General features: G+C 36.5%; 1 protein-coding gene across 2 annotated transcripts in view; it reads right to left on the reverse strand.

The window, feature by feature from the left end:
• PPP3CA (protein phosphatase 3 catalytic subunit alpha) overlaps positions 1-20,565 on the reverse strand; it is a 309,226-nt gene that overhangs the window by 17,294 nt on the left and 271,367 nt on the right. For both annotated transcript variants that reach the window (XM_037151912.2, XM_037151913.2), the window contains exon 10: positions 18,057-18,131. In XM_037151912.2, coding sequence (XP_037007807.1) covers positions 18,057-18,131 — 75 coding nt within the window. The remainder of the gene's footprint in view (positions 1-18,056; positions 18,132-20,565) is intronic.

The following is a 20,565-nucleotide window of genomic DNA, read 5'->3' on the forward strand; positions in this document are numbered from 1 at the left end:
CAAAAACAGAACTAAGCAATGATGAGATAGCCAATCTATCAGATGCAGAGTTCAAAACACTAGTAATCAGGATGTTCACAGAATTGGTTGAGTATGGTCACAAAATTGCGGAAAAAGTGAAGGCCGTTCAAAGTGAAATAAAGAAAAATACACAGGTAACCAACAGTGAAGGGAAGGAAATCAGGACTCAAATCAACAATTTGGAGCAGAAGGAAGAAATAAACATTCAACCAGAACATAATAAAGAAACAAGAATTAAAAAAAAAAAATGAGGAGAGGCTTGGGAACCTCTGGGACAATTTTAAACATTCCAGCTTCTGAATCATAGGGGTGCCAGGAGGAGAAGAGAAAGAGCAAGAAATTGGAAATTTATTTGAAAAAATAATGAAGGAGAACTTCTTCAATCTGCCAAAGGAAACAGACTCCCAGGAAATCCAGGGAGCTCAGAGAATCCCAAAGAAGCTGGACCCAAGGAAGGACACACCCAGGCATATAATTACATTATCCAAGATTAAAGATAAGGAGAGAATTCTAAAAGCAGTATGAGAAAAGGAGACAGTTACCTACAAAGGAGATATGACCATCAGCTGATTTTTCAAAAGAAACCTTACAGGCAAGAAGGGGCTGGAAAGAAGTCATGAAAGGCAAGGACCAAGATTACTCTAAGATTACTCCAAGATTACTCCAAGATTACTCTATCCAACAAAGCTTTCATTTAGAATGGAAGGGCAGGTAAAGTGCTTCTCAGATAAGGTCCAGTTAAAGGAGTTCACCATCCCCAAGCTCTTATTAGGTGAAATGTTAAAGGAACTTATCTAAGAAAAAGAAGATCAAAACTATGAACAGTAATATGACAACAAACTCACAACTACCAACAACTGAACCTAAAAACAAAAACAGAAACAAAAACAAACTAAGCAAACAATTAAAACAGATACAGAATCGCAGAAATGGAGATCACATGGAGTGATATCAGTGAGGAGGAGGAGAATGGGGGAAAAAGTACAGGGAATAAGAAGCATAAATGGTAGACACAAAACATAGAGGAGGAGGTTAAGAATAGTGTAGGAAATGAAGAAGCAAAAAAACTTATATGTATGACCCATGGACATGAACTAAGGGGGTGGGGAATGCTGGTGGGAGGGGTGGTGCAGGGTGGAGGGGGATACAGGGGAGAAAAAAATTGGGACGACTGTAATAGCATAATCAGTAAAACATATTTTTAAAAAGGAAATGCTACAAATAATTCTTTTCATACAGTATCAGAAATGTTCCTAACTTAATGAATAGTTTAACTCACATAATTTGTTCAAAGACTGTAGTCTATAAATGGTAATTGGTATAAATTTTGGTCTTTTCAGCTGTGACAAGAACAAGCTTTCTGACCTTCTTGCAAAAAAGGATTTCTGTTGTTTCTCTCAGAGAGCTTTCAGGAATGTACTTTGGAGTTTTTGCATAGTTTGATAATGGTCAAACACTTAATCACCACTGTAGGATTTCTGTAAGAAAGAAAACTCACACCAACATCTTCACACAGTTTAGAAATGTCTGGAGGAAAGGTCTCTGCCTTTCTCTACCCCAAGAAAATAAGAACATAACAGGCTGCTTTCTTCTGAAATGAGTGGGTTAATTTGTCAGAGGTGACGCCAACAGAGACCCATCTCACCTGCCCACAGGTTTCCCCCAGGTGTGTACCAGTGAGCTAGCTGCCTTCCTTTCACCTCCCCTCTGACCCGAAAGCCCTCAAACAGCTGGTATTTTTCCTCATTTCTTTCTCTTTTGTGGCAACCACAATGTGGCAATTCTCTCTCAACATGGCTGTTTGGCAGGACTAGTTCTGCCAGCCCTTCTGCCTGCAAATGAGTAGAGTAAGTTTAAATCCAAATGGGACAAGGCCATTCTCCAGTCCAGACTTTCCGACGACCCGGTGGAACCACGGATTCTCCTTCACTATTGGTTCCTAGAATGATACTCTACTGGTTGGAGCATTGGGAGGGAAGTGTAGGTGGGTGTAGGATTCAAACTTGATTGTGTTTTTAGAAACTTCTATAATGTATGTTTTCTAATTAAGATTCTTCATACAAGAAGGTCTGTCCTGAAGACCATCTAAAAATCTGAAGTTTCAGTGCTTGGATTTTTCATAATTTATGATGGAGAGACTACTGAAAGACATTAGTTAAAGGAAAAAAACCTGGGATGGAAATGACTCTCCTTAAGGTGTGTTTCCTACATACACATTTTCAGTTAAATGCTGTGCTCAGTCTCACATTGTGCTTTACTGTTCCATGTTTAACGTTGTCCAGCCTGACCCCGTGCTGCAGACTTGAGCCGGACTGAGTGCGGGGAGAGATTCTGCCGCCTGCAGCAAGCAGGACAGCCCGAAGGTAAAATCCGCCCGACAGACACAAAGAACGGAAAGTGGGAAAGCTCTGAACATCGTGACTATATATTTACAAGCGCAACAAGAAAAGCAGTGAGGAGTACTTAAGTGTCTAGATAGAAACTGTATACATTTTAGAAAAATGAGAAGGGGAAAATATAAAATAAAATAAATGTCAGAAAGATAATCTCCCAGAAAACTTTCAATAAAGGACTTGTAGAAAACATAACCAGGGGGAAAAAAAGCAAGGCACTAAAGTTGGAAGCGAAATAAATTATGTAGAGTTGTTCTTCTGAGCTCAAAACTAGCCAATGTTCAGAAAATGCTCAAATAAATATGAAATTTTAATGTAAAATGAACATTCCGGCAGAGCCAGTTTATCATCCCTTATTTTTTTCCACATCAACGACCCACCGGAGAGCACACAGCAGCTACTCCATTTAACCCCCGCACGGCCGTGGTCCCAGCGACCGCGGCACTCTGCACGCAGGTGCGCGGTTCTTACGGGGAAACGCTAACTCCGCTCAGCTTCCCAATACCCCTTTCATAAAATTAGAGCATATTTACTCAAAAAGTCAAATAGCCTAATCAAAAACAGTAAGAAAAGCCATCAAAAACTAATGTCTCAAATATCCTAGGCTTACCTTCAACATTTTCCAAATAACCAAAATCAGTATTAAGCTAATATCACACATTTATAACACTACAAACATTTAAAATATTCAAGTAAAACATCTGAGTTGATATATAACTGAACTCAAAGGAGCTGAACAACAGCAGGATAAATATAAGTTCAGATATAAAGGCTCTATTTAGTATTGATATTCCTGGTTTTGGTTATTTTCCAGAGTTCAATAAAACTCTTTTGCAACTACTGATGTTCCAATGCAAATCCTCATAGTCCACAATTCAACAGAAAGATCAAGGCAAATAGCATGCTTTTTAGAATTTTGCTAGCTGCAACACGCAAATACAATGTCATATTCAATACTCTCGGTACGTGCTCTGTGTATGTGGTGAAAATGTACAATAGCAGCTCAAATTAAAATTCGGTATATTAAATAATGAAGACACATAAAAGACCTTTTACATGAAAAACTGTGGTAACTATTTTTTAATCATTAAGAATATAATCACTTATTTTAACATGGAAGCCCAAAACTGAAAGGCAGCATTTCCAATGTTTAAAAAAATTAATAATTTTAAGTGAAATTTCATTTTATGTTTCCATTCAAATAATTATCACTTTCTTTTTTGGCTTTTGTCACTCTTTAACTTCTAATACTCTTTTATGCCTGGGGCATTATGGTACTACTTCTAAAACCTAGACAACCCTGCATACTCAATTTTCCTCAAAGGGGAAGAGGCTAATGTATGATAAGGAGACCTTTAAAGATTTGCTTTTAATATGTGTCCTTCCTGACCTTAACTTAGCACCTTGCTGACTTCTCACGCAGTTGGGTAAAGGTATCTATGCCAAACGGTCTGCTAAGTGAGTGCTGTCACATCGTCACAGGGCCATTTCAGCCTCTGAAGGGAACTCAAAAACCTTAGCGGCACCACAGCGATGAGGGGCCCAGTGTCGGGTGAAGAGAGGTTCTTACCACATGGACATCTGCTGCCCATTACAGGTGCTGGCTCTGTCCTCACTCACAGTTCCCACCCCCTGAGCTGCTGCTATAAATTGCTCAGTTTTAACTGAATGAAGGGTGTGTAGAAAGTACCATGTAGCATACAATTTATTACCCAAATCATTCACTCAAGTGTTCCTGTGAATCCTATCCTACATGGCTTGCCATGTGCCAACTGCTACCAACAGAAACGAGAACACGGCATGGTCTCTGCTTTAGGAGAGCATGTGAACGGGGACAATGGACTGTGCCAACATCAGAGTAAAACTGCAGGGACATGCTGCTGTCAGCTATGCGAGTATACTGAGTGAATGCCTTCTCAACTCCACGCTCAGGAACTTCGTTCTGGGAGCCCGAAATCAGCTGCTGGGAAGGGATCATCTACCTGTACCATGGAAATCCGCAAATGCCACAAACCAGGGCCACGTCCCCTGGTGAACAGGTTGTTAAACATTCACCAGCACACCTCTGGAAGGAGGTACTGCTTGGAGGCATGAGGAAAATGTTCACTGAAATAATGACAGCTGAAGGATCTTGAAGAATGAAGAGTAGAGAAAATGAGTGTTCTCCACAGAAGGAGAATTCTTAAACTCGGAGGCCTCAGTGGTCCATGCTGGGTGAGAAGTCTGCTGTGGGTGGAGTCTGGGTACCTTGGGTGAGGCTGGGAGAGAAGAGGAGTGGGAGGTGCCTGGGGTTGAACTGTAAATGCTTTAGCTCAGCAGCACGTGGAGACCAGAGCTTAGAGATTAGCACACACATAACAGAGGTAAACTGACCTTTGTCACTGGAGATAAAATGAACTTACTTTGTCACTCTCCCACCTCCCCCCAAAAAAAAAAGAAAGAAAAACTTAAAATAATTAGGTAGGAAGAGAGTTACGTGGCAAACCAAATATAGTCAAATGTTAACAGTAGAAAGTAATGGGTGTCAACTATAAAATTCTTTCAACATTCCTGTATGTTTGAAACACCTCGTAATAAAACATCAAAAAACAAAACTGTATTTGGAAGAGCTTAGTTTTGAGAGGAAAGACAGTAGCTTTGGGAAGAGAGGGCTCTCCATCTCTCTCATTCTCTGTGTTATGTGGGAGATGCATGACCTTGCCGAAGGAGACAGGGAAGAAAAAAGCCCCCTGGGGCAATGCCATTGCCCCCTGACCTTCTGCAATCAGTTCCAGGAGAAAATGGGAGTGGTCAGATATTTTATACTCCCAACCCGCAGATTCCCACTGGTTTCAATACCTTTTTACAATAAGAATTGAAGATGACTAGCTACATATAAATCATACTCAAATATATTATTAGAATGTGACAAAGCTTTTAAAATTTGTTATTGTTTTCTCTTTAACGGGAAGAGCAGTTTTCCCTTTCATTATTACATTGGCCTCAAATGTCTCAGTTATGCTTCCTTCTTCCAAGGACTCTTAGGTAACGCAAGTGTATTCATGCCATATGTTTTACAATAAGACATTAAAGTGTGCATACACACTAATATTTCACACATTTTCAAAGGAAAAACATTTGAAGCCTATCAGCAAAATAGAAGCTTCAAATTTCTCTTAACTATTATTTCTAACTCTAAGAAAATAGTACAGAAAACTCATCACTTTTCCACATTTGTTAAAAGTTAACCTCTGTAGAAAGCCTATACTATTTGAAAGTAAAATTTTATCATGGATTATTATTACTAAGCAGTTTAAACATGCCTCAAAATTTTATTATTTTTTTTGTGAAAAGAGCAATTACTGAATTTGAATAAAGGCTATTGATGGAACAAAGCATAAGGTAGGAAATATCTTTTATGGTGTTACATTAAAGACAAAAATTGGTCCAGTCCAATATCAGCGCCTTTGAAATACAAGACAGAATGGAAAGACAGAGCATGACTTCAAATGCCTCTAAAAACCTTAGATGGTGGTGAAGTTATGAACATACAGACTGTCTCACTTGGGCGAATGCCTGTTCCAAATTGGCCCCTATAAAAAACTATAGGACCAAACCCTGTGGTAATCCCCAAACCTTACCTGTTTTGTCTTTTCTTTCCCTTAGTTTACTAATAACAAATATTGAGCTTCTATATCCCAACAAAGTGATGTTATCCAAAAGTGACTTAGAGATCCACCCCGTTTTGCCCATGGCTATGAGCATGACAAGAGCTCTACCACATTTTCCTTGACCACCAGACACTTGTGTCCTGGATTCAGGGATGGCGCCGGAGGCCCTGAGTGACTGTACCCACTCTGGTGGGAGAGCGTCCAAACTAGCCTCCGCCGTCATTACCCATGCATCCACGAAGAATGTCCTCCAAAATACAACTGCCACCTCCACGTTTAAATACTTGTAAAGAATATTCATACAATACTGTGATCAGTCATTTTAAGATTACACTTTTACACTTTTTTTAATCAATGGCATATAAGTATCAGCGATTTCATACCACCTTCGTCCATTAAAAGACAAAGGTTCATGAACAAAACATTAATTGGTATTTAGAAATCTTACTTTAGTTCGCTTTCTTTGAAATTATATTTCCATTTCAATTTCCCTGTTTCATGCTAGTGAATCATATATTTCTACTTTAAAATACTTTTATGACCATACTGTACTTTCATGAGTGTTGAGAAATTTAAACTGAATGTATTTTTTAAAATTTCCTGAGACAATAATGCCCTAAGTGTTCAAAAACTCCTTTGTAATCATTACCACAATTATTAGTAGCATATAATTGAACTAGATAGTACCAATATATTGTACTACAAATATTTATGCGTATTTATTTGTACAAATATTTATATATGTCTACAGATATTTAAAAAGCATATACAATTTTATTGGAATGCATCCCTTAATGATAGAGATGGGAGGGAGGTTGCACTACCGTGATGAAGAAGACTTCCTAGACTTGGAGTTTTTTAACATGTTTCTGTTTAGTGCTCCAGTATGAAGCATCTCACAGCCACATGCAGAGTAATTATGGGAGACCCATGCCTTCTGTTAAAACAGGAGCAGGCAACTGAGAAAGCAGAGTGGGGAAGGAGAAGCTGCGATGAGGCCCATAGCCTCCAGCTCAGGTGAGTCCCCATGACAGCTGAGAATGTAAAAATGGATTCCCTTAGAGCTCCTCTTGCAATGTTTTTGGATAACCCCAGTAGTATAGACATCCTGGCATGAAGACTGCTGCTTTATTAAGAATTAGATTGGTCAGTTTCTAGAGTTGATAGCTGTTGGAAGATCTCCTTGACTAGCATAACCTGGGAAACCTACACTGCTCACCTACTTAGGGCCAGTGCTGATTAAAATTTAGCCCGAAGATATTGTTAGGGGCTGCCCATCACAGAACAGCTGTATGCATGCTTACGCAGGTTATTCCATTAGGCAGAGAAAAACACCTTCAGCATAACAAAATTTTTAAATCCCTGTAAAAATTGATCTTTTTGAAGATTAAAACCTAGAACTTGGAACACCTTTGTAATTTTGACTCTAACTCTACTATACTCTATGTCCATAAGTGATAAAATGGGGACATGACCGCCCCTCACTTCCAAGCACATACTATTCTGAATTTCTTCCATATGTTTTTCAGCTCAACTAAAATCTCAGCATGTAATAAAACCTGCAGCGGTGTGATGTTTGGCATAAGGCTATTCTGTCTTATATCCCATTTTGAAAGCAACAGAAGATCCTTCAAAATACATATGCGTATTTGAGAAGGTGTATTCCAAACTGGCCCTTATAAAACTACAGGGACAAACCATGTGCTATATAATCCCTACACCTTATCTTTTTGTCTTTTCTTTCCCTGACCACATACATATAGATGTCTCTCTTGTGTAATGGACTTTAAGGAAGGCTAGTATAGCCTATACTATGTTTTTCCTCACTTCTCTTGTCATAAAACATAACTGAATTCTTTGGACAGGAAGTCTCAAAAATGCAGACTACTTACAAATGTTAGATATCAGTCCTTATTTGATTATCTTTCTTTTTAGTTAAAAGTTACTTTTGTTTATAAGTTCTAATTGGTTCCATGGACTTTAGTTCTTTGAGACACTGTTCTATCCATTATTGACTTCTCAGTTGAGTAACAGAAATTGGCTATAAGCATAATTCTAAGTTGGGTGGAAATTAAAGACTTTAACGTAGATAAGAAGCTTCTGTTGATTTTTCAAGAAATTATCACATTGTCAGCCTATTCCTTACACAGGCTTTTTCAGTTTATTACATTCACCAAAGAAGAAACAAATAACTTGTCAAATCCTAATTTAATGGATCTCTTCTCATGCTAAAAACATATCAGTTTGATAAATTGACAAGAGAAAAGCAAAATGGAATGACATAACAAATGTGAAGTGAATAATGTAGATTTTTTTTGTCTAAATGAGAAACAATCATAATACATGAATGTATAATATATAAAGAATTATTCTGGATAGAGATAAGGCTGTAACAGTTACACAGCTATTTAAGTATCTAATTGTACATGCATGATAAGTGCTAGAAAAATGCATTCAGACTAGAACTTAATTCTGGACCCATATTTATAAATTGATCAAATACCAAAAATATTTTAATGTTATGTCTAAAAATATAAAAATTAAAGGGAAAAAATGAATGACTATATAGTAGGATAGTGTTTGACAGTCTCATGTATTATACCTGAGATACAAAGTTAATTGAGTGCCATTGAATGGCACAATGAAATATCAGAATTAAAGAATTAATGCAACTCCCTCATCTGACAGTAGAAGGTAGCTGACACATTGGCATGTAGTGAGCTTATCAGAAATAAAGTCACTCAAAAGTCTTATGTTGCTATTCAAGGCCTAGGCTGTGTGTTTTGTCAGTCCATGGGGGAAGCAGCAAAGTTTCATCCATGAAGGAAAAGCAGGGAAATGAGCATTAGGTTCTGGCCAATGTTCAGTGCACAGGCAATTTAAGAGGCAGGATGTTTCCCAGGTCAAGAGACTTTACCACTTAGGATGCTTCTAAGGAACAGAAAGGGTAAACTGCCTATGGTCACCCATGAGAAAATGGTGACCAGAACCAGTATTCATGACTGCGGCAGCTGTTTGAGTGACTATATACATGGGCAGAAGCATGAAACAAATCATGTGTTCATTCTCAGTGTCCAACACGCATACACATGCCAGGTACTGTGCTACTTGCTAAAGCACAGACCTTTGATGCATGAGAAGCACTCACAAATGTCTGAGATTATTAAGAACAAGAAAATGCTTGTGCAGAAAAGAATATTCCAGTTCTGCTAACAGTTACATTTCTTACTATAAGTTAAAAGATTGATTGTGTGGTTTCCATGACTACCAAGCTACTGAAATGGGGCCTAATTTGTGTTTTGTGCCAGTCAGGCCGCAGGCTGGACTCTGGTGATAGCGAACTTACTAGGGGAGAATGCTAGCAGGCAGAATGATGCTGGTTTTGCTTTGCGAAAAAAATTCACATTTTGGTCAGACAGGCTGACCAAACAGAATCAAAATTTCTAAACTAGGAGAAAAGTTTTATAGCTTCTCATGAACTAAGAGTAATAACAAAAAAATAAAACATTTTTAAGAGTCAAAATATATTACCTCATAAAAATATTTTAAAGTTTAGATTTTTCTGAGTATTTATTAAACCTTTGTATATCTTTAAACCTGCAATCAGAGATCAAACCATTCCACTAAAAAGAATGCTTTACAAAGTTTGGACTCATAACACTAAATTTGCCTGAGGCTATTTAATCAATTATTAGTTATTCTTGTACAAGTAAACCTTCATGTTGGGAACCTGGACCTATAAAATGTGTTAGCATAAGAAAGGATCACAAGAGCTCTGCCAAAGACACAAGAAAAATATATCTGCTTTTCTTATGGCATTGGTTTTTCAGTAAGCTGACACTAGCTACGATAGTTCCCTCAGTGAAGAAGGCCTTTTCACACCTTGTTGATAAGCAGTGATGATTTTCTAAGATACACACATGTACATATCCACAAAATCTCTGCCCTTATTCAAGAAAAAAGTTCTCTACTTTAATGCCTTTCAAATAAAGAATACAAGGTCTGTCCAAAAAGTCCAGCCACTGTTGATATGAGAACTATTTGTGCAACATTGATGTAATCTGGCAGCTAAGGAGAGGGCCTGGAATGCGCATGTGTGAACAATGATAATTTCACTGTACTAGTCAGTGGGGGTGGTAGACACCATTGAGTGAGCATGTGTACTGTGTGGTCATCACATTCAAACTGACTGAGTGAGTACAGCAACAAGTCTGCACCAAATTGTGCATTAAGCTTGAACATTCCTCTGCAGAAACTATTCAGATAATTAAGAAGGCCACAGCTATGGGCAACTGGTGACTGGCAGCTTCATCATGACAAGGCACCTGCTTATGCATCACTGTTTTGTGCAGAGTTTTTTTGCTGAAATATCAAATCAATCAGGGACTCAGCCTCCACTATGGCCCAGATTTTGCCACCTGGTAACTTCTGACTTTTCCCAAAACTAAAATCACCTTTGAAAAGAAGAGATTTCAGACCGTGGATGAGATTCAGGAAAATATGATGTGGCAGCTGGTAGTAAATGGGAGAACTGTGTTAAGTCCCAAGGTGCCTACTTTGAAGGGGACTGAGGCATGACTGTCCAAGTACAATGTTTCCTGTATCTTGTATCTTCTTCAATAAATATCTCTATTTTTCATATTACATGGCTGGACACCTTCTGGACAGACCTTGTACATTAAGGTTTATAGAGCACATGCTTATTTTCCATAATTTTCCTTCTCAAATAAACTGCATTAATACATTTAGTTGAAGTGTATGCTCAGATATACAATAGCTAATGTTTATGTAAGTTGGCCAATGTTACCATGAGTTGATGGAAGGCTCAAGTGCTACAAGTATCAATGGGTTTTTTTTCCCAAGTATCAATGGTTTTTAAAACTGAGTAAAAATATTGTTATCCGGTGCATAACACATGTGTCTCAGGAAATATAAATGTGAGGTATTTTCTAGAGCATTATTTTACTGTGAAATAATATTCTAGCCAATAGTGAACATTATCCCATTATCAACCAACTAGCTATAACAGGGATACGGCTGTTTCTTAACTTTAAGTTTGTTCTACAAAGTCTGCACTTATGTGCAATGTGAAAAATTATGCTAGGTAATAAAAAACACATTTGTGCAAAATCATGGCAGTACAATATGAAGAGAACGTAGTACTTTGAATGTCTGTGTTACTGTATCATTTTAATTAGCAACTTAAAAGGATTTTAATTATTGTCATCAAATATGATAAGCCAGATTTGATGATGCTGATTACAAATATGATGGTCTAACACCAGGCAACTTTTTGTTTGTCAAGGCTTCAAACAAACCATCAAAAACCATAAATATGATGGGAATGTACACTCTACTTCCTAGTAAATGCCTATGCATTTTAGACATGTTTCAGTTTCAATGATACACTGGATAATGAAATTTGTTCCTTTTTTATGGCGTAACCATGATAAAAAAAGCAGTTATCTGTACTATAAAAAGTACAGAGTATAAACAGTGCATTTACAATATCAAAAAGTGATTTAACTTATAAATAACACACTAAAATATTAAATAATTAAAAGAAATCAACAAGAAACTAGAAGTTAACAAGAGCTGGTGAGCAAATTACAAAACCTTTGACAAAATACTGAATAATCTTTTTATAAATGTCTTCCTTTTCCTTTCTTGAATTATATCATGAAAATTTATTTCATACAAAGATAAGACAACATAAAACTGGTCAAGTGATATCTATCTTTGTATATAACTTCCTGGGCAAATTATATAGATTTCTCGCATGGGCGTGCCTCCCACAGCAGTAAAACACATAAAAGTGCTTTTCTTTTCCTTGTCGGTGGTTGAAGAGGACAAAAATGATGTGCCCGGTGTGTCCTCCTTTCGTTATAAAGGCAGAGACCTTGTGTTTGTTTGCCTTTGAATGCACAGAGAAAATATTCCACACATGTTTTACATAGAACTATCATACAATAGTAAAACTGAAATGCTCTAGATTTTATTTTTTTTGGCCTTTTTAAAATGACTTCAATTTTCTTTTTCAGCAACTATAAAAATAAAATAAATGTTGCTATGTACCTCTTTTCAATAATCTGATATCTGACAACCAAAGTTATAGCTTAGTATTTCATTTTCTTGCCAGACTTGTCTCTCTCAGTCTTTTCCTGCACTTGGCGGATATATTTTCAAACAGCTGCCTCCTGAACTTGCTACACCAACCCTACTTCCTGGGCTCTCCCTGATCACGCCATTCTCCTTCAGTTGTTTATCTTTCTTCTGCAACTTCATCAAGAAGGCTTAACCTTAAGGATCAGTCCTCAATTTTCTGGTATTTCCTTCCACATAAGCAACTTGGGAGGCCTATTTCATTCTTAATAGATTCAACTGCAGCTTTTAATTCCAAACCTCTGTCATAGGCCTAGATTTTGTTCCCCATTTCCATGACTCCATTTCCAAATCCTACCTGGATATTTCCAGAATTATGTATGTCACTTTCACTCAAACTCTTATCTGTGACTAAATTCATCTTTCTCCTGAAACTGATGAGTCTTGCCACAAATGTTCTCGTCCTCTGAGGCACCGAGGATGAACCATCCCAATCAACTTCTGTTTCCTTAGCCCCACTGACGCTGTACTGGTTAGTAAGTGCTGGGACAGCTCTTTGGAAGAGCTCCCTTTTAAATTTATTCTTAACACCATCACTGTTTGGACCTAATCACCACAACTTTCAGATACTTTATTAAGGTCCTAAATTATAGCCCTCTTATCCTTGGCTCTTTTTCCAAACATTTTTCTAAGCTTAGAAATAAGTATTTGTTTTTTCTCAAATACTGCTTTCATTAGGTTACTCCGCTGCTTACCAACTGGGGTTACACCTCAGTGTTGACAAAGCAAGGGTACAACTGCCACTCTTTCTGGTATGTTTATATACTTTTATTTTTATATGAAAATTTGCCATTTTCTCCCCAACTGTCATTATAGGACATACAACGTTTTTTTTTTCCAGATTGGGAACCTGAAATACAGAGTGTTGAAATAATTCACTCAGAAATGACAATAATAAAGGCCACAAGAACTCTAAGTGAATGGCTCTCGGTATCTGTGCTGCTGGATGCGCCAAGCAGAGGAGTTTTAAGAGGAAATTCATCTCGAACATTCAACGTGGCAAACAAATACAATTTTGTTAGAAAATGATATAACCAAAGCCTCTTTACAGAAGTATTCCTCAAGGACCAAAAAGCTGCTGTGTTACTTCCACCAATTCCCAACTTTGAACCTCTAAAAGTTCTGCATGACTTTTTAAAGCTAGACAGAAAGATGTGGAGAGATACTCTGGAATCCGTGATACTAGACATGAAGAATCATCTAATGATTCAAAGCAGATGATGAGAGATAATTTTCTTGTATACAATTTTGATGGTTTCTTAAAGGCATGCAAGGAACTGCTCTGATCTTGTATTTGGTGCCTTGCCTGTGGTTAACATTAGGATAAGACAAAAATGTGGATGAAGGATGAAAGTTTCACCATGTGGTTTACTCTTTAGATGAAAGAGAGAGACATAAATTTTAATCTAATATTAGTCTTTCCAGTACAGCCTGAAACTATATTTGGCTGGAAATGTATTTATTATTTTTTCTTTTTTATTCCAAAGGATTTCAGTTTCACCTCCACAAATCTTTAGCCAGACTTACACATCAGTCTCACACATAATTTGTATATACATATAAAAAAAGTGACCTTGGAGTCTAGGATTTTAGGACCTAAATGAAAGTTCCAAATAAATATTTCTAACTCATGTAACTGTCATTAGGTCTCTAATGCTTACTGGGACTCCTGACTTCCTTAGTATAACAACACACTTTAAAGAAGGCTTTGCGGTGCAAATTGCTTGATTTCTGTCAGCTCCCACTGCCCATCCCCCGCTACCCCGACTTTGGGATCCTTTACTAATCCTTGGTCTGAAGTAAGTCTTCTTCATTAATGAGAATCAACTACCAAATGGGAGACATACACTTGGATTTCTTCCCTCTCTAAACGTTCTGGCGAATACCAACCCCAAATTGAAACCAGATTATCGTATCATCGTCCAAAATCAGAAGTGGAAACAGGAAACAAAGACCCCAATACATATAAATTAGATCCTCAAAAGACATGCATTGGCATTAAACTGCTTCAAGACTTTACAAGATAATAGAAGTTTTGTATTTTATTTTTGACATAAAAGAACCACAGACCAATTGAAAACAGCATATGTTTTCTGGACAGGCTATCAAATCCCTGTATTTTGTAAAGCAGAAGAAGCTGAGTGGGAGAGATTCATGACGTGATTTCCACCCAGCAGAAGCCCAGGTAAAAGCCAGAGGACTTTTTGCTCAGGCACCAAAATTTTTAACACCATGCAACATGACTTCTCAGAGTAAACTGCGGTTAAAGGAACAGAGTGAATCTGTTACACTTGCAACTTACTCGACGTTCATGGCCAAATGATAATGCAAAATATCTATCTCTTTACAGTATATTTAATAGAACAAACTAAAATATGTGTAGTTATGAATGTTGTTTTCTTTAAAAAAAGGAATCATGCTGTTTCAAAGAAAAAGATTTCAAGCACTGTACTCACAGTTGGTGAAGAGTTCAAGAGTCTGAGAATAAGGGAGACATTAGTTCGAATCCAGGCACTCTTATTTCACTAGCTATGTGACCTTGGACTTCACCTCACCAAGTCCTAACCACTTTGTAAGTAAAATAGGGATAATCATAGTATCCATATCAACAGGTTGAAGATTAGAGATAATACAAATCTCCTAGTAAATTTATTATATATATATATGAATGACAGTTAATAATTATATTTTTATAAAATGTTTTGGTCCAAAGGTAAAATGAGTTAATACATATAGATGACAGAATGATAGCTAACACGTGTTAGCCACTGTCTCCATAGTTAAATGGTAAAAGAGAGCTGACAGAACCTTAAGGAAAAGAAGAAAAATTAATCCCATACCTTTCATTCCTCAAGGAAATAAGAAGAACCTCTATTTTCTACAGATTTTACAGACACTAAGAATTCAAACTAAGATAAAAAAAAAAAACAGTCATGGAGTGTCAAGACACCTTACTTCAGTTGACATTGAGTATGCAGCAAAACATTGAGAAGGGCTAGACAAATGACTCACAAAGAGATCCCCTCATCCAGCTACCCTTAGAATAAGTATAAAGCAATTTAAGGAAGAGCTTTAATTAAGCCCTGACTTCTGTTTTCACCTCTGTAGCCAATAAGCCCAGGAGCCCGATAGGCAGAGCACAAAGCCAGCCTCCAGAGAGGCAGACTTTGCAGACTGCATGCAGGAGGGGCACAGCAGGACTGGAAACTTTATCCTAAAGTTGGAAATAATATCACCGAAAAAAGGAAAAAAAAACTACAACAAATTGCAGTTCCAGAGAGCCAAAGAGTTCTGGGAAGCTTTACAACTTGTTCTTTAAGCACCTTTCTATAGCTTTTGTGTTGTATTAAAGAAAGTACTAAAGAACATTGCTGGTTGTGTACTCTGAAATGTAATATATCTTAAGCTAAACATACTTTTAGTTGATATTTTTGTTTTCTTTTTTATTCCCCTAAGAGGGCATATTTATGAGATCCAAGCTAAAAGATCGTATTTAGAGGCCATAGCTTTTTACTTGCAAGACTGACATAAGATTTCAATGTGGCAGAGACAGGATTACAGAAGGGGTGGGAGAGATGAGGGGGTGGAGGGATTGAGCAAAAAGGATAAAGCACTAATGGACATGGACCACAGTGTAGTTTGCAGGGGAGGGGGAGTAGAGTGGTATAAAGGGGATAAATGGTAATGGAAAAGTACCATAAAAAAGAATCTTATAATAACCAAAAATAAAAAATAAAAATAATATGATCCAGCCAAAAAAAATGTGGCAGAGTGAGATTTCAGTGGTCTGCTTAGAAAGAAAAAAATTCTCCCAAATGTCTTGAAAAGGATGTTCACTTCTATAATTGGAAATAACAGGCTAAAAAGCAAGTGCTGATGAACAGAGCACACTGATTAAACTAATTATTTTAAAGCAGAGTAAGTCACAAAATGTATCCTCTCATGTAAGTGGCTGAGAAAGTGGGTAATAACAACTCACTTTAAATGAAGTGAACAATGAGTCTTGGTAATATTGAACTGTGTAGGAACACCTGTACTGTTGAAATGTTCAGGCACTTTTGGCTACAATTCCTGGCACACAGTCAGTGCTCAGTATCTATTTACTGAGCAAGTGGATTAATGTATAATTACAAACCTATGCAGGTCTACTTATTCTATACAATATGTTACATATTTATTACATCGTCTATATTATAATTACTGTCCAATGAACTTGATTACAACAGAGATTTGTTAACAGAGGAGTATCACTGCATTAATGCTAACTGAACTTTCTTTTGAGGAATAAAAGAAAGATAGGGAAAGGCACACATTGAAACATGTTTGTTGATTTAGGTTTCATCAGGTTGGTATCCTTCCTTTAGGAAACAAGTTTCTGCCATCATGAAAACATTATCTTATCTGTTGAATGACATCGGTGTCCTTGGAAAAGTTGAGAGTAGCAAACTGTGGCTGTAACATATGGAACATCTAGAATCTGGTAAAGCACAAGATATCCACTGATCTTCTAATTACTCCAAAATATATAAATATATTCATTTAAGTTTTATTTCATAATTCTAACCTAGTAAAAGTATGTGTGTATATATATATGTAAATGTATATGTACATACATATATATTCATTCTCTCTCCTTCCTTATGTTGTACACCCCCTTGCAATGTGATATATCACTAGAGAATAGTGCACCGAGACAGGAAAAGTTATAGGAGTAAAATTATGAGATGTTAACGATAACTGTACTGCTTTAAATTTACCTAAGTATATAGACTAAATTTATATGAGTGAGTAAACACTTTGATTTTACTTTTGCCTGCAGCATTAGGAATTTTGCACTTAGAGATGTGACTTGCATTAAACCCAAGGGAATATTAAATCATGCTGTTCAGATACAACTTGCAGAAAGGGCCACTTTGTCCTCTCTTTTTACTTAAGTACAATTTTTAAAGGTAAAGATTTTTATCAATTTAAACTTGCCACAGTATCTGTTTTCCCTGCTACTATCACCCTTCATTTTACAAATGGTCTCATTTTATTGATATCAACTGTTTATGTATCAGTGTCTCTAACCAGACTGCGATTTCATTGGGTCACAGGAATCTCGGAATCCCCTGAGTGTACCTCACAGGACAGGTGCTCACTAAATGTCTACGGAAACAAAGTGTGCTCTTACACCTTCCTCTTCTAACTACATTTCTGCTACTTCTCATTCATTTCTGGGTGCCTTTATAAGCACCAGAGTAATTTTTCTCTTCATCTTTAGCCTCATCAAACTTTGTCTTTTACGGAGCAAGTGTACTTTTCTATAGTAACTAAATATGAACAGCATCTTAAACAACAATAATTTGAAAAACCTAATAGCATATTCATTACTCATTAGAGATACAGAAAATACTAGGATTGACATAAATACCAACACATCAAGGTAAATATCTTCTTTCTTCATAAACATCAAAATTTGAGTTATTGACAGGAGCAATCTCACTTAAAGGGTGCATTTAATTAAAAGTTACCCAGTAAATGGTAACATCTGTTAAAAAATAAGAGATTACATTTTCTCAAATCAGAGTCCAAAAAGTTACTTAGTAATGTGAGATATTGAAAAATGGTTATTAAAATAGTTCAGTTCACCACTTAATGTTTTCGGGGTAATGGAAAAAATTTCTCATGATTTTTGTTTCTTATACTTTTCAAAACAAACAGAAATTATAACCTTTCATTTCCATCATATAATTAAAAAATCCAAATTTTAGAAATTCATGCATAGGGTTAGCTATGAAACACCATGTAATTCATATGGCAAATTTGCACACGGGTTCAAGCCTCTTACCATCAAATCCATCTTCTTCCGACCCCAGTTCATCATCTGAGCAGATGTTAAGAACATTTACCAGCATCTCAGTCACTAAAGAGAAAAAAAACAAAACAAAAAAGTCCAGATTTTCTATTATAATCTTAATTATTACTCTAGAATTTTTAATGAGCAAGCTTAGCAATAACATTTCTTACCTGGCTTGTGTATAGAATCTCCTGCAAAGCAGTATCTATAAAATCTAGGTCATAAACGTTAGAGGCTTTAGGATTCTATGTAGACTCTATGTGTATAAAATTAGGAGCTCATGCGCACAAAATCTAATGGTAAGATTTATGTGCTACTAAGTCAATAGACAACAGATCAATATGTGGGTGTGAATATGTATGGATGTGAATCTACAGAGAAAATGAATATACTATAAATCTAGGAATAAGGGCACTTTTGAAATTTTTCTCTTTTAACAAATATTTTTGTTGTTTTAAAGATTTTATTTATTTATTCTAATGAGGCGAATGGAGAAAGAGGGCGAGAAACCTCAATGTGTGGTTGCCTCTTGTGCACCTCCCACTGGGGACCTGGCCTGCAACCCAGGCATGTGCTCTGGCCAGGAATTGAACTGGCAACCCTTTGGTTTGCAGGCTGGTGCTCAATCTATTGAGCCACGTCAGCCAGTGCTGAATATTTATCTGAACAATGAGATCTAGATTTAGGTCAGATTACAGACTTCTGTTTAGCAGGGTCTAAATACACGTGGGATCTCTTTTTAAATTTATTTTTTATTCTTTTAATTCTCTATAGAGAACCCAGCACAGTGACAGACGTGTGATCTATGTTTAATAATTTTTTTTGATTCATTAATATATTTGAAGTCATTTTGAGAATATTAATTTAAAAACTGAGTATTTTAATGTAGACACTCTTCTATTTTATTATCAAAATACATTAAAAATAAAGTTTGGGTAAGTTTAACATGAAATTTACTTGAGTCAGTAGATTATGTAAAAGTGTTATATACAATAATTAGTACTGCATCACTTTTACACTAATGTGTGCACTATTTACATTTAACACTTTTAGAAATCAGTTTGGGTTCTATCATGAATGTGACAAGTGCTTGTCCACTATTTCTCCCAGAGCTATTTTTTAAAATCAATGTTATTCTAGAATTGAAGATACATTATAAAGAGCAAAACTTTTAGTGGAGCCAACATTAATCCAGAGCTTCAGTTTAATTATCAAAAGTGAATTATGTGCACAATTATATTACTATGTTCTTTTATCACAGATGTTCAAACTCTGAATAACTAATGGAAACAACTCAATTCGAGGGTATTCAAAGGGTGCCCACTGTCAGATCTGCACTGCCTCTGTCCCCAGGGAACACACACGTGACACGAGTGTCTGTGATCTGGGCAGCGCCACAGAATGGCGACAGGGTATAGCACCAGGGACTATTACAATTCACTGTATGTATATTTTGGTGCACAAAGGAAAGACTTCTTTGCTGACAATTTATAACTTCCCAGTCATTTAAAAAATGTATTTAAGGACAAAATAACAAATACTGTAGGAAAAGAAATATTGCATATATTAATATAAATAAACAAGTATTTCAAAAACATGTGTAGCTTTTCTCTGTAACCCTCTCAACGGACATCATTTTTCTGAAACCTGCAAACGCAAGTCTTTATCACAATGCTGTTCACCTTCCCATGCCTTGCGTATGAAGATGCATGAGGACCGGCTGTCTATCACTGTAAGACCTCCTGAAGCAAAAGCGCAAGCCCACTGTCTGCAGGCCCTTTCTCAAACTTTTGGTGAGGTTTAGGTCCAAATATGAACACAAAACAAAAGGGGAAGGAAGGCAGGCAGGCAGGCAGGCCAATTCTTCTGGAAAACTGGGGCAAGTTAATAGACAACTTTTTAAGTATAAGTTTGTCTCATCTTATAACACATTCCTGGCCACAGTGTTTTTAATAAACTATTTTGTTGTTGTTGTACATGTAGACCTTCAAAATACTGTAGTCATTAATCCCTGTTATACAATGGTTACTCCTAATACGGAAATTGAGGAGAGCACTGCTATCTCAATCTTTTAATTTGATGAGTAGTTTGCAAAATAAAATAGCATTTTTTAATTATAATACAAAGAGATTTTTTAAAAGGCTGTCATTATGACTTAAAGCCAGTTAAAACTATGTCTCTGTTATTTCTGAGTTGTATTATTCTGTGATTATATTAATTCTTCTAATATTCCATATTCCTTTTCTTGCCCCTTAATTCATTCATTGTATTCTATTAATAGGATATTCATTGATACTTTCAAATCATACCTCTCATGGTATAAATTGTGAATTTTACTAGGCAGGCCAGTGATTTTCAACCTTTTTCATCTCATGGCAATATAAACTAATATAAACTAACTACTAAAATTTTGTGGTACATGAACAAAATATTTTTTGCCAATCTGACAAAAAACAGGTATCATTCTGACTCACTCACACCAGATGGCCATTATTGTGTT

Source organism: Artibeus jamaicensis, unplaced genomic scaffold (assembly GCF_021234435.1).
Source record: "Artibeus jamaicensis isolate MK-2021 breed Jamaican fruit bat unplaced genomic scaffold, CSHL_Jam_final contig_452, whole genome shotgun sequence".
Lineage (NCBI taxonomy): Eukaryota > Metazoa > Chordata > Mammalia > Chiroptera > Phyllostomidae > Artibeus > Artibeus jamaicensis.